Raw genomic sequence first — 21,413 nt, forward strand, 5'->3', positions numbered from 1 at the left:
TTTCAATGATTGATGAGTCTGTAAGTTCATACCATTAATCACTCTTCATCCATTCCGTAACTGCGATTTCACTAGCATCTTGATATCCAGGTATCTGTGAGATTAGATCTGACAAGTTTGGTATATCATCATCATTGCTATCGTCTGAGTTACTGTCAGCGATACCTTCTTTCACGATTTTGTGAGTGTCTCTGGCCTCACTTCATCCCATGATTCTGTTAACTGATATACTATGTTCCTCATGGTTGTCTGTTTGATCAAGTTTCTGTTGCTCCAGGAGTGAATGTAGCAGGCGGTTGCGATACTTTTTTTTTTTTTTAAATTATTATTTCTTTGACATTCCAGAATTCCCTGATCCATACGATGTATCAAACCTATTACATTGTTCTGTTAGGGGGCAAAAGTAACGCACTAATTCCATCACATACTAGTTCCTGTTCGTCTGGATGTGACCCTGTGTTGTCCAGCAATAAAACTGCTTTAATAGGCAGATCCTTCTTTCTCAAAAACATTTTAGCTTCAGGCACGACAACAAACACGTGCATGATCTCAGTAGAGTATTTAGGGTAGTCACCCAGGTGGTATGATGACATGGCAGGAATAAGCAGGGAATGAAATGCTGTAGAAAACCCTTTTGAAATTTGTGAAAATAAAAATTCATGTATCGCTTGAATTTAATGGAGCCTTGGATTTGCAAGACTCTACTGTACCATTACTGTTTTTAATGTTAATGTATTTTTTTTTTAAGTAGTTATTATTATTAAGAGTGTTCTAGGTTAAGACTGGTTAAGTGTAAGAAAGGGAGTACATCCCTAACAAAGGATAAATAAAACATGTTAACTTATCTATCCCAAGTCTTCCCTGCCCAAAGTTGGCAACATTTTCATAACACCACTCTTGTGACAGAAATCACCCAGAACAAATTGTGCTGTGCTTTTTTTTTTTTTTCCAGCTCCCTAATCCAGTAATCCTTTGGTGAGGGTCCACCATACACTGGAACTACGCTCTCAAATCGGGGTCTTGCCAGAGACTTCTGTGCCCTCTCTATTGTGTCTGTACTACAACCCTTAAATATTATCATAACCATATGAAGAGCTCTGTAACCTTTATTTACAATCCTGTTAATGTGGTTACCCCAATGAATATCTTTCCTTATATTAACGCCTAAGTATGTACTGTGATCCCCATGTGGTACTTTGTTTAAGAAGCCTCTCTCGTGGACAGTCAAGATTTTCTTCTGATGACGCAGAGCACAGTTCTCTGCAAAATGTAAAGAATTTCACCTTATTTTCTTGACCCGGCATAAGCCCAAAAGCCTATACAGTATCATGTCTATAAGTACAGGCCGTGAAAGCATCAATGGAGCACAATAATTTTTTTCTCCCCTGGTATTGCAACTGGAATGTTGAAATTTTACGAGATATAGTTTGAAGTGTGCGCTACTGGGGGTATGTTGTTTTCATGTGCAGCTTTACCAAGAGAAGCCTGAACTACGAAATGAACATAGCGCGCATGATACAGTTGTCCACGTGTGAAGAGCAGCGAAGTGTAGTTCAATATTTGTGGGCCAAACTGCATACCAATGAAATTCATAGGAACATGCGTGGTGTGTACGGAGAAGACTGTCCGAACCGTAGCAATGTCTCGGAGCAGCCGGTAACGGCTTCAGCTCCGCAGAATGTCCGCGCCATGGAGCAGCAATTTTGAAAGACCGGTGTGTGCACTTACGAACCTTATTGCAGACAATTAAAATTTCCTATGGTGACTATGTAGAAAAGTAGGTCAAAGATGTAAGTTCATTTGTGATTTGTTTCGTTTTGGTTCATATAAAACTTTTTGAGAAAAAAATTATTGTGCGTTACTTTCCGATCTGCCTTTGTATTTATTTAAATCTGAAAACATAAAGGTCCAGTAACACCAGCTTGCAAAACCCCCGTATTAATCACTACAGAATAAGATAATGCTTCACCTCTCTAATTCCCTGAGTTGTACTTTCTAGAAATGTAGCCATCCATTCTATCACTCTGTTGTCTAATTCTATAGCAAATACAGTCCATTTTATCTCCTGAATCTACGAAGGTGGATCAAATATAAATGGGAATTTGAATGTACCACTGTTGTTCGTAATAATTCTGAGGTGGGGCTTTGCCAGGATGTTGGTGGGGGTGCCTGGAGAAGGGGTTTGTGCAAATGAACGACAGTGGAGAGCTGGGTTGCTTCAGTGCGCAATGAGTGAGCAGAAGAGGGCACCAAACCTTCCGAAATGTTGAGACAGTTCCACACACAGTTTGGGGAAGAAACACTTTTGCAGACTCGAGAGTATGAGTAGGCTAAATAATTTGTGGCAGGAAGAGAAGCTGTGGAAAATGAACCTCGTGAAAGGAGACCACAGACAAGCATCAATGCAGACAACATTGTTGCCATTCAAGACATTATTGGTGAAGATCGGTGATTTAAAATTTCACAAATTGTTTTAGCCGTAGGAGTAAGTTTTGGAAGTGTTCAAACCATCATCCGAGATGAGCTCCATTTCAGGAAATTGTCTGCCAGGTGGGTTCCTCGTCTCCTCAACCAGGAACAAAAAACTTTATGCCAGGAAGTTTGTCAGAGACTCCTGCAATACCAATATAAATGGTCCGTTATTGGACATTATAAATTTTCCAGCTAGCTCATTCTTGGTTGCCAGCGTTTCGCCCTCGTGTGCTAGGGTGGGCTCATCAGTTGGTACCTAGCACACCTACCAATACGCTGGCTAGTGCATACCGTGGAGGCCAATGCGTAGGCTAACTGGAGCCACCGGCAGTGCCAATGCACTAAGAGACTTTGTCTCATCACTAAAAATTGATGCCTGCTTGGCCATCAGATGATATAGATGTTGATTCCCATAGGGAATCTGAAATATTTGTCCTGAATGAGCAAATTTATAATACCAATATAAATGGTCCGTTATTGGACATTATAAATTTTCCAGCTAGCTCATTCTTGGTTGCCAGCGTTTCGCCCTCGTGTGCTAGGGTGGGCTCATCAGTTGGTACCTAGCACACCTACCAATACGCTGGCTAGTGCATACCGTGGTAGGTGTGCTAGGTACCAACTGATGAGCCCACCCTAGCACACGAGGGCGAAACGCTGGCAACCAAGAATGAGCTAGCTGGAAAATTTATAATGTCCAATAACGGACCATTTATATTGGTATTATAAATTTGCTCATTCAGGACAAATATTTCAGATTCCCTATGGGAATCAACATCTATATCAGAGACTCCTGCATCGCTACGAGGAGGAAGGAGAGGATTTATTGCATTGTATTGTGACTTGTGATGAAACTTGGGTGCATCATTACACCCCAGAGTCAAAGCAAGCAAGCATGGAGTGGCGGCAAAAAACAAAGCAGGTCCGGTCAAGGCCAAAACTCGCCTATCTACTAGAAAGGTGCTTGCAACCATTTTCTGGGACTCTGCGGATGTTTTGCTCATGGATTTTGTGATCAAAGGACAATTAATGCAGCCTGTTACTGTTGCCTGTTGGATGAAGCAAAAGCTGCATATCGCTATAAGCGATGCCAGCAACCAGTCCAGAACGGCAGTCTTCTCCATGACAATGCAAGGCCACATACTGCCACTTTAATGCGGGAAAAACTGGAGGAAATTCACTGGACACCTCTGGTACACCCTCCGTACAGTCCAGATTTATCACCTTGCAACTACCATTTGTTTGGACCGCTCAAACAAAACCTAGGAGGACAGCGGTTTGATGATGCAAGTGTAGAAGAGTTTGTGCGCAACTGGCTGTGCACGTGTCCCTCTTCTTTCTATCAGGTCAGCATCAAAAACTTACCAATCCAATGGAGAAAATGTGTATCGAACGTAGGACACTATGTAGAAAAGTGATCTCTGTGTGTGTTCTTTTTGTTTGGTGCAATAAATTTTAAAAATAATTCCTGTGTATATTTGATCCGCCCTCATAAAATATGTGCTATATTTTTGTGGAATCCTACAGTTTGAGCCTCACTGAAGTAAAGTTTCCTGAACTGGAACTGCCTTTTGTCAAACCAGTTAGTACCGTAATTTCCCTAACATGTCCTTTATAATAAAAGAAGAAAATTTTCCTAAATTTTATATACAACACATGTCAAGCTGACTGGATTGCTGCTATAGCTACTCCCCACTCTTTTGGTACAGCTCCTTCGTGCAAATAGTTGGCTGTGAGTTTCACCAAGAGCAAAAGTCCTTTCAGTTTTAAATACTGCATTGATTGAATGGTAGTACCTCATGGGGATCTAGGTATTACGCATAAGGAAATATCGTCATTGGGGTAATCACATAAACAAGTTTGTAAATAAAGGTTAGAGAGATCTCCATATTATAAGGGTATTTATGGCTGTGGTATGGATGTAAAGGAGGGGGCATATGTCACTGGTAAGACCCCGATGAGAATATGGTCCCAAATTATGGAACCTCACCAGAAAAACTTCAGTTTTTACAGAAATCAGTTCACATAGGAAACCTGAATTATTTGTCCCAAATTAGTAACTTTATGATACCAGTATATTAGGTACAAGAAGAGGAATTAGAGATTGAAATTATTTACCAAGGGAGATGTTCAATAAATTTCCAACTTCTCTGAAATCATGTAAGGAAAGACTAAATAAACAACTGACAGAGTGTCTGACACCTGTGCGACTGCCCTAAATGTATGTCGGTAGTGATTGATTGATTGATTGATTGATTGACTGATTGACTGACTGATTGATTGATTGATTGATTGATTGATTGATTGATTGATTGATTGATTGATTGATTGATTGATTGATTGATTGATTGACATATCATATATCCATCCTAATCTGGGAAGTTCTGTAACCAACATAATTCAGCATGCTAAGGTGTAGGGTATAGTAGCTCACTATGGTGCATTCTACATTAAGAGAACAGGGTTGCTATATTGAACGGATCTGCGTAACACAATCACAGGAAAATGGCGGCATGTAAATATGTGAAATTCAGTATATAACTTCAAGATAAAAAGCAGAATAAACTAAGCTGCAAATTACTTTTATGAACTAAAGAGGACGGGGAGTTTACAGGGGCTATTTTTCGTTTGTACAGAATCAGAGGTAAACTACGGCACATAAAAAACCTCAGTATTGAAGTGTAAAGTACATCGGCGGAGAAAATAGACAAATAATATTTTTTATGGGCTCGAAGGGTGCAGGATGCATTTAATAAATTTCCCCAGGTGGCTGACTGGCTCAGACTGTTGAGGCGCTGGTCTTCTAACCCCAACTTGGCAGGTTCAATCCTGGCTCAGTCCAGTGGTATTTGAAGGTGCTCAAATACTTCAGCCTCGTGTCGGTAGATTTACTGGTACGTAAATGAACTCCTGCGGGACTAAATTCTGGCACCTCGGCGTCTCTCCGAAATTCGTAAAAATAGTTAATGGAACGTAAAGCAATTATTATTATTATTATTATTATTATTATTATTATTATTATTATTATTATTATTATTATTATTATTATTATTATAATATTTAAAATTCGCTGGGGCCATCAGGGACCACGTTAAGTCTTGTTGCATTTGACACTGAACTTGGCCTTCTTTAGAGCCCAAATTTCCCTCATTCTTTGTGAGTGGGCCTGTTTACGCTCCTCTGTCCAAGGGGCACCGTGTCTTCTCTTCGGTTGCTCGTCTCGGTTTAGCCCGTTCGTCAATATTTTCTTGCGGAAGAGATCTCTGTTAAGGGCGTCTTCAGCTGAGATATGTAGCATTTCCAGGTCTTCTTTGGTTTTTTCTAAACTAGGGAATTGTGGTTTTGGGGTTTGAATCAAAAAAGTGAAAGATTTCTTTAGTTAACTTTCTTCCGTCCATTCTTTTCAGATGACCGTAAAATCGTACCCGTCTTTTTCTGATTGTGTCGGTAATTTTCTCTATTTTGCTGTAGACTTCCTTGTTGGATCTCTTTTGATGCATTCCATTTCTGTACTTTGATCCCAAGATTCCTCTCATAATTTTGCGTTCTCTTTTCTCCAGTTCTTCAAGGAGTCCTTTGTTGGCATTTAGAGACAGGGTTTCGGCTGCATATAGAACTACTGGCTTCAGAACTGTTTCATAGTGACGTATCTTGTTGTTTTGGGAAAGGCATTTTTTGTTGTAGATTGTGCGGGATGTTTGGTAGGCTATTTCCAGTTTGCGTACTCGCTCCTGAAGTGCTTCTTTGTCCAGTCCATTTTTCATGATGATCTCGCCCAGGTATTTGAATTTGTCTACTCGGGTGATGTGCCCGTATTTTGTATGGAGTTTTGGTGGAGCCTCTTTGATGTTAGTCATTACTTCTGTTTTCTCAAACGATATCTGCAAACCAGTTTGTTCGGCAATTTCCTTTAAAATTTCAACTTGAGCTCTAGCGGTTTCTATGTCGTTTGAGAGAACAGCAATATCATCGGCAAATGCTAAGCAGTCTGTTGCGATCCGCTTAGATTTGGTTCCTATTCTCAATGGACTGTAGTTGGTTTCCTGTAATCTCACCCGCCAGGTTCTGATGATCTTTTCAAGAACACAGTTGAAGAGTATCGGGGATAGCCCATCACCTTGTCGGACTCCTGTTTTGATGTCAAAGGAATGCGAGAGACATCCGTGGAACTTCACCTTGGATTTTGTATCGGTCAGGGTGGCTCTAATTAATGCCAGCAGTTTCAAATCAACTCCAAATTCATTTAAGATGTTTAGCAGGACTTCCCAGTCAATGGAGTCCACAAAGACAGACACATACTGCTTGGACCTTAGTGTACAATATCTGATGATCGTTTTGAGATTTTGGATCTGTTCAGCTGTTGAGCGACCTTTTCTGAACCCTCCTTGGTATTCACCTATTTGATGTTCGACTTGTGCTTCCAAACGCTCCAGGATGGCAAGTGATAGAATTTTGTAAGTCACGGGTAGCAAAGATATTCCTCTGTAGTTGTTGATGTTCTTCATGCTGCCTTTTTTGTGTAATGGATGGATCAAAGCTATTTTCCAATCTTCGGGTAGGGTCTCCTTGTTCCAAATTTCTTCTATTTGCTTTTTGCGAGATATCAAGTGATTCCTCTGGGGCATATTTCCATAGTTCTGCTACTACTGAGTCTTCCCCCGGCGCTTTGTTATTTTTGAGACGGACAATGTGGCGCTTGATTCCGTCTCTGTCGGGTCGTCTGGAATCTGGGTACCTGAGTAAGGGTTCCTTGGTCTCAATGGCGCTTTGCGGTTTAGAGCAATTGAGTAAATTCTTGAAGTAATCTGCAAGAATGCTGCAATTTTCGTCATTTGACGTCGCCAGTGCGCCGTCCTTTCACTCAAAGCATAGAGATGGTGGTTTATAGCCAGTGAGTTTGCGTTTGAAGGCTCTGTAGTACTCTCTGCTTTCATTCTTCCTAAAGTTTTGTTCCATCTTTTCAATGAGAGATTTTTCGTATTTACGTTTCTCAGTTCTGAACACCCTAGCTGCTTGGGCACGTTGGGTTTTTGTAGGTTTCCCAATCAATTTCTGACTTCGTAGAGTAGTACTGTTTCCACGCATTGAGTCTTTCTTGGAGGACTGATTCGCAGGTACCATTCCACCAGGCATTTTTTTTGCTTCTCTTTATTTCTGCAACGACTTTTGGCGTTGTTAAAGTCACAGTCATTTGGGCTAGTCTTCTCCTGGAACTCCTCGACCCTTTGCCGAAGTTTATCATTGTCGAAGCGTGTGATCTGTTTGGTTGTCTTCCTTGTGTTTGCGGGAATTGGTTTGAATTTGATAAGAGACATATAATGATCTGAGGCTACATTGATGCCTTTCTTTACCTTGACATTCATAATCTCAGGGCTGTTTCTCCTGGAGATTGCAACATGATCAATTTGGAACTCTCCAAGAGCTTGGACTGGAGAACGCCAAGTCATTTGCTTTCTGGGTAGATGGCAAAAGTGGGTCGACATGACCTTCAGGTTGTGATTTTCGCAAATGGACACCAGTCTTTTGCCGTTGGGATTGGTTCTTTTGTGAGCAGGGTAATATCCTATAACTTTCTTGTACTTCTGTTCACGACCTAGTTGGGCATTGAAGTCACGCAAAAGAAGCTTGACATGGTGTTTGGGGATTTTGTTTAATTTTTCATCCAGTAGGTCCCAGAAATTATCAACTTCGTCTGGATCAGACTTGTTCTTATCGTTTGTAGGAGCATGTGCATTAACTAGGGCGTAGGTTTTGTTCGCGCATTTAATTGTGAGTATAGACAATCTGTCATTCACAGGTTCGAAATTTGCAATCGATTTAAGGATCTTGGTTCTAACAGCAAACACGGTTCCAAGCATCACAGCTCCATTGAGGATTCCTCTTTGCGCTTTGCTCTTGAAAAATCGGTAGCCTTCGGATTCAAAAATCTCTTCATCTGGGTACCTTGTTTCCTGTAGGTCCATTATGGATATCTGATTTTCGTTAAGAGCTTTGGTATGGGTTTTCAGCTTGCCAGTTTGTGTAAGTGAATTTATGTTGAAAGTTGCTAGAAAGGTTTTAGATTTTGGCCTGAGTTTTTGACTCTTCGGGGTACACCGAGATGCTCCGACTCGTCTCTTGCATGATGTCTAGTCTCCCCCAGAATCCGAACGAGACTCGTGCGCCGTGGCGTTCACGACGAGGGATTTATCCGAAGATTTACCCCCTGGGGTATATTTCTTGAAATGTTGTGCCATCATGCTTTTTGACTTGACTTTGCTTTGGACGGGTACCCATCCTTTTACAACTAGGGTTGTTAGCCCTAGAGGTTGCCTCAAGATGTTTTCTGGCTTCTGGTTATTTACCAACCTTCGCCGTAACCCTGGCAAGGGACCAGTTTTTTTTTCACGGTGGTATTTTATTTCCCTACTACCCTCTGACTCTGCTTAACAAAAGACAATAGTAAAAATTTAATGCGATCTTAAAGAAAACAGTGGTAATTAAAGTGCACTTACGAAAGAACAGCCAAATAACAAAACCAAGTACAAACAAAACACATGGCGAATTTTTGTATCAGTACAAGTTACGCCATGACTTATCGCTGCACACCACAGCAACAAAATCTTCAGTAACAACTTCTGTACAGTACGAAATTAATAGAACACACACGAATACTATGCAATATACAACCAAAGTAAAATATCTGCTATTAGACAACAACTTTCTGGTACTCACCAAATGTTACTTCCTTGAAGTCAAAGTAATATGTTTGTCCAGCCCTTGTCCCGTTTCCCTACGGGGTCGGGTATGAGGTGAGATGAATTTGTCATGGCGTTTTTTTTTTTTTTTTTTAATGACCGGATGCCCTTCCTGACGTCAACCTCATCAGAGGAGTTAATGAGAGATGAAATGAATGACGTGATATATGATAGTAGGGAGAGGGTGAAACCCGCTGCCGGCACATAGCCTACTCCAGTCGAATAGCACCAAGGGGTCTGCTCAAGGCTTAACGTCCCCATCCGACGGACGAATCACCATCAACAGCGTCATATGCCCTCACTCCATATGAGCACTGCGGAGAGGTTTGGAATTTAATCCAGGCTTTAGGCACGCAATCTAGTGATTAGAAATTGTATACCACCACCTCCCCTACCCTGCCGGCCAACATTCTGATGGTGAAAATTTTTTCGACCAACGGGACTCGAACCGGCTAACCTCGGTGTTAGACCGTTTAGACTTCAGCGCCTTAACGATCATGGCCACCAGGCGGGCTTGAAGTCAAAGTAATATATGTTTATTAAATTCCACCTATTCAATACATAAAGAGTAATTGTATTTAAGAATTAAAACTTATGAAGTGAACTATAGGGACATGTTTCGCCTTTTTTTTAAGGGCATCTTCAGCCTTAATCTCAAACATGGAAGATAATAAATCAGGATCCTGACTGCTCTTAATTGTAGTTTTTTAAGAAAAATTATAAATGTGAGGTATGATGATGTAGGTTCATGCATCAAAAAATGAGCGAGAGGGGTGACAGTAGTTAAATTATTCTTATAATAAAGCCTTTATAAAGCTTTACAAACAGTCCTAATTTATATACTTTTATGAATGTTCTTGTCTAAAAATGTGGTAACTAGTTACATATTAGTAGTTCTAAAAGAGAACAATTATTGCTGTGTTGAATTGAACCTTGTTAAAAGGTGCCCTGTAAGAAATAAGCTTAGAGCTTAAACAGCTTAATCTTTAGAATAATAACGAAGAAAAGTGTTATTGATTACTCCAAGTTGAGTTTAAATAAATTTTAAAGTTGCTAGTTTGTTGTTAATCTTTTGTGATGAGATAAGTCTGCTGCCTTCTTACATTACATTGTAGAAGCGAGGAAAAATGCTTGATAGTAAGTAGCCGTAATTGTAAAGTTCTATAAGAACACAGTTAATTCTGCTTTGAATTGAACTTTGTTAAAAGGCGCTTTGTAAAGGTTGATGGCGTAAGAAATAAATTTGAAGCTTAAACAGTTTAATCTCTAGAATAATGATGAAGAAAAGTATTTTTGATCACTTCAAATGGGGTATAAAATAAAATTTAAAGTAGCTAGTTTGTTGTTAATGTAGCCGGGATTGATTAATGTAGCCTGGATTGATTTTCGCGGCCAAAAGATGCATAAAATGTGAATGTCGAAGTAATAATAACAATAATAAAGCATACTGCCACCTCCCCTTGGAGTTACAAGTTACAGAAATAATAAAAAGAAAATATTTGCTACCGTTGTGCATTTACCAAATATGTACTCTACACGAGGCATCTCAACATGTACGAAATTAAATTATAAACTCTTTAGTCACAGAAACTAAAACGAACAGCATAACCAACATGACGACTATGAAAGGATAACAGGGAAGCGGCTAGGAACCATATCCAGGGAGTGGAAGGTATTGGTAATACTGAAGAAGCGAAGTCAATGTAATCCTAAACTTTACTTAACAATTTCGATGCAAATTCAAATATAAAACAATAACAAATACACCATAAAATTTGACGACTTTATTACAGCTGTTATTACAGTATACCATGAGTTTAGATATAAGTTATGTAAATTTCCACCGGAACACTGCACATGATGTTCCACTGTTTGTGGCGATACTTTTAAAAACCAAAGCAGTTTGAAAGAAGTAAGAGCAGGGTAAATTTACATTAAAGTGAAAATGTACATCTAAGGAAATAACATTTAAAATCTAATCATGGAGCAGAGCACCTTCAGCGGGTAGCCCCCTCAAAAACACTTCTGAGAAAGGGTACCTGACCTAAAGGGGAATACTCCACGATGAAGCAGATAGAACGAGACAGTCCCGAGGAGAAATTACATTTAGTGGTTACATAGAACGGCGTATAAAATTTAATTTACCAGAACAACAAAACGGGAACTGTCTCTTTGCAAAGGTGAGGTGACTTACCGAAATGGCTAAGTCATATTAATTAAATTTGGTAGCTAAAGGAAACACGGGTACGCTCCGGCAAAGAAAATTAAACGAAACGCTACATTTGAAACTGAAAAATAATAAAGTGCTTACCGGATTGCGGGGCCAAGAAGACCCATACCTTAGGAGGCGACCTTTCCCTTCACTGGTCAAACAGAAAAGACGCCTTCGCAGAGCCAAGCTCTAGCGACAACGCTTCTCTCCAGAAATTAGGAAATCTTATACAGCCAATGAGCGTCCGATCTTTTCCTTCACCTACCAATCACATTCACTTTTATTTTCTCCAATTGGAGCACAGAAATTAGTGCTGACCAAGAACATTTGGGAATCCTCGAGAAATTACGAAATTGATGCAACTTTACGAAACCGGAAATCTCCCACGCCGAAGTGGCGCGTGTGGTACCGTATGCACCAGAATTACCATGACGATTGAATAATTTTAAAATCATATTAACATCAAACAAATTAAACAATTCCAAAATTCACATACCGAGAAGAGACAAAAGGGAAAACAAATGAACAAATACATTACATATATACAATTTCATCGCCATTTACCGAGTCCAAATAATAGAATCCCAATAATCACAACAGTTAATCTCGTGAGATGAGATAAGTCTGCAGTCTTCTTAAAGCACGTTGCAAGAGCGAGGAAGAGTGCTCTATGGTAAGTAGCTGTATGTATGTTAGTTAGAAGGTGCAATTGCGGCTTCTCATACAGAGAGTTGAAAGGAAAATGTGGTTTAAAGTCTGTAACAAGACGAGAGTTATGTATTAAGGAATGAAATTGAAGGAAAGGTGAGTTTAAGGAAAAAACGATGTGTGTAAAATCACTTACCCTTTTGTCAATTGTGATATTAATTCGTTAAAGTAAAGGTGAGTTAAAAAAAATGTTGAGTGTAATTTCATTTATCTTTTCGACTGTTATAGTGTTAATCAGTTGCTATGGTAGCGTTGAAATGACTAACACTGGCGCTTCTTGTTTTATATCGATATAAAAATGCTAATCTCAACCACATTCAGTTAATTAAAGACATGGAAAACAAAATAAAAGGGAATAATATAATAATAACTAAAGCTGACAAGGGGGAAACTATGGTTATATTAGATAAAAAAGATTATATTAAAAACTGAAGATTTTTTCACAAATGAGACTTGCACAGTAGTAAATAAAGACCCCACAATAAGAATCCAAAGGAATTTAAAAACATTATTAAAGAATTCTACATTTTTACTGAATGAACAAGAACAGCAAAAACTAATCCTATTGAACCCTAATACCCCCACAGCAAGAGCTTTACCTAAATTACATAAGATATACTTAAATACGTCCAGTCATCAATTGCAGAAATAGTCTGACATATAAAACCTCATAATATCTCCACAACTTTCTCAAAAAAAAACATTACATTTTTAACACTAAATTCCCAACAAAAAATTCAGTAGATTTTTGTGATATTTCAAAAAATTCACCTTATTACCCAACCACATTATGTGCTCTTTTCATATTACTAACATGTTTTCTAACGTGTCGATCAAAGAAACTGTAAATATATCAAAGACAACCTCGCTAAACTAAGTAAACTTAGCAAGCTTGAATTTAAAAATTTCTTAAGAATCCTAAACTTTTTTCTAAAAAAACAACTATTTTACATTTAATGGTAAAATTTGCCATCAAGATGGCCTAGCTATGGGAGATCCCTTATCTGGCATCTTAGCCGACATCTATTTAGATTCTTCAGAAATGAAAATCCACAGCCTGTTTCCAGTCATTCGACCGGGTCAGGAATGGAATGATTAAAGCTCCCATCTAGCGGCGAGGATAGGAAAAAATGTGCCGGTTGTCGAAGCCTATCGTACTCCTCTGGAGCAATGATTAATGAATGATTAATGAAATGAAATACATTGGAGAGTGTTGCTGGAATGAAAGATGACAGGGAAAACTGGAGCACCCAGAGAAAAACCTGTCCTGCCTCCACTTTGTCCACCACAAATCTCACATGGAGTGGCCGGGATTTGAACCACAGTATCCAGCAGCGGAAGGCCGGCGTGCTGCCACTTGAGCCACGGAGGCTACTAGATTCTTTAGAACATCATAAAATTTCAACAAATAGAAAAGGCCTTAACTTGTGATTTCGGTTCGTAGATGACACATTTGTAATTATTAATAAAAAACTCAAATAACAGTAATGATATTTAAAATTTTATAAACAACCTAGACCAAAATATTAATTTTACCAAGGAAGACGAAATCAACGGATACTTAACATTTCCTAGATATCACAGTAACCCATAATAATGATAGCTTTGATTTCCAAACTTATAGAAAACCTACTCACACCTCAACAACAATCGAAAATACTTCATTACATCCCAACTCCCATAAACTAGCTACCTTTCAAAGCTTAATTTACAAAGCCTTAAAAATCCCTCTATCGCCTAACAACCTAAAAGCAGAACTCAGTTATATAAAAGATTTAGCAATTTAGTTAATTGGGTATAAAGCAGAAACAATTGACCATTTAATCAACAAGATCAAACTCAAATTAACAACAAAACTCATCCCTGACAGACCCAAAAGAAACAAGTTTATTTCCTTCACTTACACCAGTGCAGATATTTACCAGGTCTTGAACCCCATTAAAAAAAAAAAAAAAAAAAACATGCATAGTCTTTAGAACAATCAACACTAACCAGAAATTATTCTTCAGTCACAACACAGTCAATTCAAACAGCAACATTTATTCAGGTTCAGGCTTATTCAGGCTCGCTTGCACACAATGTGGCATCTCATACATCGGACAAACAGGCCGAAGTTTTCACAGTAGGTTCTTCAAACATTTTAATGCCATCAAACACAACATGTTTTCAGCTATGATTTTCCACATGAAAGGAACAGGACATCATTTCACTACTATAGATCAAGACCTTACAATTATTTAAAAAGTAGGTAAAAGGAAATTGATTAATGAATTAGAAAACATTCTATATATTTTTAGACCAATACTATAACAAAAATCTAAACCTCAATGATATAATTGAAGTGAAAACCCATTATATGAAATATTACCAAAATTATTGCAATCTGTAAATTTAAAACAAAACAACATTCTAAATAATCTTAAATTATCATCTTCCAGGACACCTTCTATTTTAAAAAACACTCGTACCCTGTCCACCCCGTCCACCCGTATAAACACACTGCAACCAATAAAACACAAACTTAATGCCCCATCTACCCCCCACATTCCACCACACCCACCTCCCCTAATCTCTCATCGATATAAAACCAGAAACGCCAGTGTTAGTCATTTCAGCGCTACCATAGCAACTGATTAACACTATAACAGTCGAAAAGATAAATGAAATTACATTCAACGTTTTTCTTTAACTCACCTTTACTTTAACCAATTAACATCACAATTGACAAAGGGGTAAGTGATTTTACACACATTATTTTTACTTTAAACTCACCTTTCCTTCAATTTCATTCCTTAACACGTAACTCTCGTCTTGTTACAGACTTTAAACCACATTTTCCTTTCAACTCTCTATATAAGAAGCTGCAGTTGCACCTTCTAACTAACATAAATACAGCTACTTACCATCGAGCACTCTTCCTTGCTCTTGCAACATGCTTTAAGAAGACTGCAGACTTATCTCATCACACGAGATTAACAACAAACTAGCAACTTTAAATTTTATTTTATACCCCACTTGAAGTGATTAAAAATACTTTTCTTCATCATTATTCTGGAGATTAAACTGTTTAAGCTCCAAATTTATTTCTTACGCCGTCAGCCTTTACAAAGCGCCTTTTTTAACAAAGTTCAGTTCAGTGCAGAATTAACTGTGTTCTTATAGAACTTTACAATTACGGCTACTTAATATCAAACATTTTTCCTCGCTTCTACAATATAATGTAAGAAGGCAGCAGACTTATCTCCTCACAAAAGATTAACAACAAACTAGCAACTTTAAAATTTATTTAAACTCCACTTGGAGTAATCAGTAACACTTTTCTTCGTTATTATTCTAAAGATTAAGCTCTAAGCTTATTTCTTATAGGGCACCTTTTAACAAGGTTCAATTCAATGCACTAATAATTGTTTTCTTTTAGAACTACTAATATATAATAAATATTTATTGCAGCTAATAGCCAAAAGAGAGAATGATACAGACAAGGTAAAAACGAATATAGAATACATTATAAGTGCTAGCAAGCTAGTCGTTACAACAGAAAGATGTCAAGGATTCAAGTCTATATATACAGTGTGTCGCATGATACCTTTCACAAAATTTGCCACAGCGTTTGCATACACATTCTGCGTCTGGTTAGTGAAACTTCTTCAACCTGCACAGCTTATGATGGAAGCCATGTACGGCGAAGCGTGTGACCGTGTGCCTTAGTTCATAATTTCCCCGTTTCCAATCGTTGCAGGTCATTGCGTCAGTGATGTAAAACTACTAATATGCAACTTGTTACCACATTTGTAGACAAGGACATTCATAAAATTATATAAATTAGGACTGTTTGTAAGGCTTTATTATAAGAATAATTGTCCAACTCGTTGGCGTAATTGTCAGCGTACTGGCCTTCGATTCGGAGGGTCCCGGGTTCGATTCCTGGCCGGGTTGGGGATTTTAACCTTAATTGGTTAATTCCAATGGCTCGGGGGCTGGGTGTGTGTGGCGTATTCAACATTAGAAATCATCCTAGGTAGGGCCCTCATCTTCACAGACATGCAGGTCGCCTAATAGGCCGTCTACTAGAAAAAGATCTGCACCAGGCCTCTCCGGAGGCCATACGCCATTATTATTATTATTATTATTATTATAAGAATAATTTAACTACTGTCACCCCTCTCGCTCATTTTTTGACGCTTGTACCTACATCATCATTCCTCATATTTATAATTTATATATATATATATATATTAGATATTTATTGAACATAACAGGCGAATTTGCCCCAATACTTGTTCACATGGACAACTCACATCAAAAGAAAAGTAAAGAAATACCGGATTCTCTGGGCATGCCATGAGGTCCATTGGATACTCCGGAAACGTGACACCCCCAAGGTATAATCACCACGGCAGTCATCCTCGGTCTCTCATGCAACGCCATCGTCTCCACTTAATATCAAAAAACAAGATAAAATGAACAATAAAGGATAACATTTATAATTTATAATTATTCTTAAAAAAACTACAATTAAGAGCAATCAGGATCCTGATTTATTATCTTCCAGGTTTGAGATTAAGGCTGAAGATGCCCTTAAAAAAGGGGCGATACATGTCCCTATAGTTTACTTCATAAGTTTTAATTCTTAATTAAAATTACTCTTTTAAATTGAATAGGTGGAATTTGATAAACATTAATATTTCTTTGACTTCAATGTACAATTCAATGGGGACCAAACTATGAGAATTATAACGTGTACTGTTACTTCCTTGTTGCTGCAGGGTGAGGTCCTCTATCATTCTGAATTGGGCGATGATTCACTGCCGACAGCAGTGATAAAGGGCTCCATTTCGTCCTGGATCAAATCAGATTTCTACATGTCCGCTTCAATGTCTTTCACATGTTTCATGTAGTTCGCCCAGTTTTCAGTAGACATCCTTAGGAAACCTTTGTCAAGGAGTCTTTCCATCTCCCTTGTTTTGAAAGTGGTGTTGTTCATTGCAACATAGTGCTTCATTTGTGCCCAAACAAGTTCAATAGGGTTCAGCTCACAGTGGTATGGTGGTAAACGAAGAACCATGACAGCACTTTCTCTTGCCATTTCATCGATTCTTTGGCGATCGTATTTCCATCGCACACTGTTTACGAGTGCCATCAAGTCTGTTTTCAGCATGTTCTCATCATATAGCTACACCACGTTCTCAAGCCATGACCGCACGTTCTCTTTCTTCCATGCCTTCGTAGGCAGAGCTTTTTTCTTGCGGCTATGATTGGAGGCATTGTCAAGAACAATGAGACAGTTTGGTGGCAGGTTCGGTAGTAGACGAACTTCAAAATACTTCTCATAACAATCACCGTCTATTTTGTCATGAGCATCTGCGGTATTCTTCTTACACTGAAACACGTACTTCGCCCCTGGCACAAACCCATTCTCACTACCAGCATGAACTAACGCGAACCGTGGACCACGTGACCTGTAGGTGACTTAAGACCACAAGAGTGTCCTAACAGAAAAGCATCCCATGGAGTTGTTATGGTCTTATCTTTCCATTCTTTCCCAACAGTGTGCCCTGTGTTAACCCATGACTCATCAGTGTGAAAGATGTTCCTTCCCTCGTCTCAATATTTCTTAACTGTTGACAGATACTTGTGACGCCAAGATATAATCTTCTCCTTCTGTCAAACGAGCTGAATTTCCTTTCTTTTCTTACTGGAAACTCATGTCTCTCAACAAATGATACAAAGTTGTTCTTTTGAAATCGGGAAGGTCTTTATCATTATTCACAGACTGTAGGACTTGCTGCAAGGTTGGAGGTTGGTTTTAAGGAAAAACTTGTGCACCTTACACCACTGCGAACAAAATTGTTGAACTTGACTGACCTGTTGTTTTTCCATGGTGCTTTACATTCTCTTGTAGTGGCTGCTGATCGCACTTTATAAACAGTCCTCTCAGAAATGCCTGTTGCTTTAGCAATTCCTTTAACCACCCAGCTGAGACTTTTATCTGGATTCTTTCGAGAAAGATAATTAAGTACGTTAAGCACAGTTTGGTTTTGTCTCTTCCTATGTATCTCTCCCTGTCTATTTTTATGGACGTTCTCACCCATAACACAAATAAATCGCTATTAATTTTAAAAGAAAGAAATCACACACTTAGGCTAATCACATAACATCGTAATCTATAATCTGCATTTCCGTATTGACGAATTCTTTCCTATTTTTAATTGTGTAATCACATAACACTCGCTCAACAGAATACGATTAGGCCTCTGCACTGATATAAAGACTGAAAAACACATGCAACGAATAAATACTGTAGATGACTCTACAAAAGATCACAGTATTAATGTTAAAGAAATCACACATGTAGGCTTATCCCAAAACTCTCACTCAACACAAGACAAGTATGCACTGATTTACAGCCTAAAAACACACATGCAAAAAAGAAACACTGTACATAACTTCACTACAGAAGTGAGTGGCGGCAGTTCACAGAGTGAGAGACTAAACGGTGCTTGTACCAGAGCAACACAGAAGAAGGAAAATGAAGGCAACGAAGCAATGGCTGTTCCCACCATTGTACTTCCTCCCTACGAATGTATTTATGAAAAATATAATGTTATGTAGTTAGTTTAATATCTCACGGACAAAAATGCCTCATCGTTTTTATCTATCTTTCATAATACAAGTACAGTATAATATCCCTTGAAATGAAATGGTGTATGGCTTCTAGTGCCGGGAGTGTCTGAGGACAAGTTCGGCTCACCAGTAATCATGAGGAATTATGGGTGTCTCAGAGGTGGTACTGTATGTTCACGCATTGTAGGTCCGTAAGAGCAATACTGTTTTCCTAACATGGAATGAGCCATAGGAGCATTCAAGTCAAATAGGTTAAAATCCTACAATCGTCCATCATTTTTACATTCTTTTGCAGTTTTCCATTGCACTTCAAAAAAATGCTTGTCTTTCTCAAGGTCTTTGCTGCTCATTTCCAGGTAGTTGGTGCACAAATTACCGTAGGGAAGTCTACTAACAAAATTGTAATAATTTGCAGAGATTACTATAATACTTCTTATCAGACTGAATTCACACGTGTACTTAGTGCATAAGATTTGAAGTATAGAATTCTCAAACTTCTAAATGAAATAGCTTTTTCCAACTTCTTGCAAATAGTTATTCTCTTCTGTCCACAGGTATGTTGATCCGAAAACTAAGAAGCATTACCAAGCTTATGCAGCTTTTCAAATTCTGGTGCAACCAGGTTCTTATAAAATTGGCCCTCCTTCTATAGCAGGGGTAGCAAAGCCTGTTGATCCGCATATTGACCATGATGCCTCCGAATGGGTTACAAAGGAAAGAGGAGCTACCGTCTTATCAGCATTACTCATTAAGTTGGAAGGACTCTAAGGCAGATGGCTTGGTCTGCAGATTAATTGGTCCAAAAAGAAACTTGTTTTTTTTAGAAAGTGATATTCTTTGAAAGAAATCCATGTTTGATCTCATTTTGTTTTAGTGATGTATATCAGAACATTGTACGTACATCCCTAAATCATTTCCACAGGCATTTTAAGATTTTTTTTTTTTTTTTTTTTTTTTTTTTTTTGATAGACAATTTCTTCAAATGAGTGCTATGTTTTTGTTATTTAGTTGTATGGCTCAACTGTTACTTACCTTTTATTTAATGGTATTTGTTTTGTTGGAAGTCTGTTAATATGTAGCTCAAATAAATGTGATGTACATTGCAATGCACACGATAAAATGTATTTTCTTGCTCTATAATGAATATGCTGATATATGAGTATATTCATGCTTGGTATTCTTCCTTTTTTTTCTTTAGTTTTTAAGTATAAATATATACGGTATATAAATTATTTTATCATCCAAAAGACTTGTGTTGGATGCTCACTCATAGTATTTCTTTAGAGGGTGATTTTAGACAAGATTCATATAAGGTACATGTGTATGTATTCTGAAATTACGAAACATGCAGTGAGTGTAAACCAAAGATCATTCTTTAGTGTTAGATATGTTTTTGTAAAAAATCTGTGATCTTAATAACTCATTCATCCTGTGGAATTTTGTACAGTAATTTATATAAAGAACAACCCATTTTTATCATCAGCTCATGTTGTGTGTATATATTGTGTATATGTACAATAATGATTTTTAATGAGTGCATTGGTATAATTTATCTTTAAATGTGTACATAATAAAGAATGCTATTACTTATGTAAAAAATAATCAGGTAACTTCTTGAATGAGAGTGTTTGATCTTGATAGTGTAGCTTATGTTCTTATTGTCATTCACTCTACATTTAAACTTGAAGGCCCGGAAGTTTAAGTTCAGCAATTTTTAAAAAAAGAAGAGGACTGTTTCAAATCAGGAATGCTGAAGATTATGATTCGCAAGAACTTTTAGGGATTGGAATAACTTACCAAGGGAGATGTTCAATAAATTTCCAATTTCTTTGAAATCATTTAGGAAAAGGCTAGGAAAGCAACAGATAGGGAATCTGCCACCTGGGCGACTGCCCTAAATGCAGGTATTGATTGATTGATTGATTGATTGATTGATTGATTGATTGATTGATTGATTGATTGATTGATTGATTGATTGATTGATTGATTGATTGATTGATTGATTGATTGATTGATTGATTGATTGATTGATTGATTGATTGATTGATTGATTGATTGATAGATAGATAGATAGATAGATAGATACTGACTTTGATATTATTTGAACCTTGCTACTTCCACTTTCCATTCCCATGACCATCAGGGAATGTTATGTCTGAAGGCAGAGTTACAGATGATGAAGAGAAAATTTCTCCCCTTCCCACCCTCCATATCAAAGTCTGTTTATACAGGGATAAACATTTATACCTTCCGTCATAACCTAGCAAGCATTATCGAAATTAAGTTAATTTTGGTTACAAAATTCAATATTCACTGATTTGGCCCAAAAAGAGCGACTTGCACACATTCTACAGTGTGATGACAGTGCCATATCTGTAGTTTAGATCCTTTCCAACAGAACAAGTATGACCTGGGCCACCATAGCTCAATGGTAGAGCAACAGACACAAAATCGGGAGGTTGTAGGTTCCGATCCCACTGGTGTCCGGTTGGCAATTTTTGTTACATACTTAATATCTCTTTAACACATACTATATGTACGGAACACAACCTAATAGGTTGAAAGATAATTTTCATTACACTGCGGTTGTGAAAATTCAATATTCATTAGAAAGCATTATTAATAACTTAAACTGACAGTCATAGAGTGTATTAACACGG

At 37.9% G+C, this 21,413-nt stretch overlaps 1 protein-coding gene across 1 annotated transcript in view; it reads left to right on the top strand.

Moving 5' to 3' along the window:
* The window catches only part of Neurl4 (neuralized E3 ubiquitin protein ligase 4), a 426,720-nt gene extending 407,053 nt beyond the window's left edge, over positions 1-19,667 (top strand). Inside the window, exon 25 of the mRNA XM_067148903.2 lies at positions 19,308-19,667. Within this exon, the coding sequence (XP_067005004.1) occupies positions 19,308-19,521 (214 nt within the window). The 3' untranslated portion in view covers positions 19,522-19,667. The remainder of the gene's footprint in view (positions 1-19,307) is intronic.
* Positions 19,668-21,413: the final 1,746 nt, after the last annotated feature.

The sequence above is a fragment of the Anabrus simplex genome, chromosome 6 (assembly GCF_040414725.1).
Source record: "Anabrus simplex isolate iqAnaSimp1 chromosome 6, ASM4041472v1, whole genome shotgun sequence".
NCBI lineage: Eukaryota > Metazoa > Arthropoda > Insecta > Orthoptera > Tettigoniidae > Anabrus > Anabrus simplex.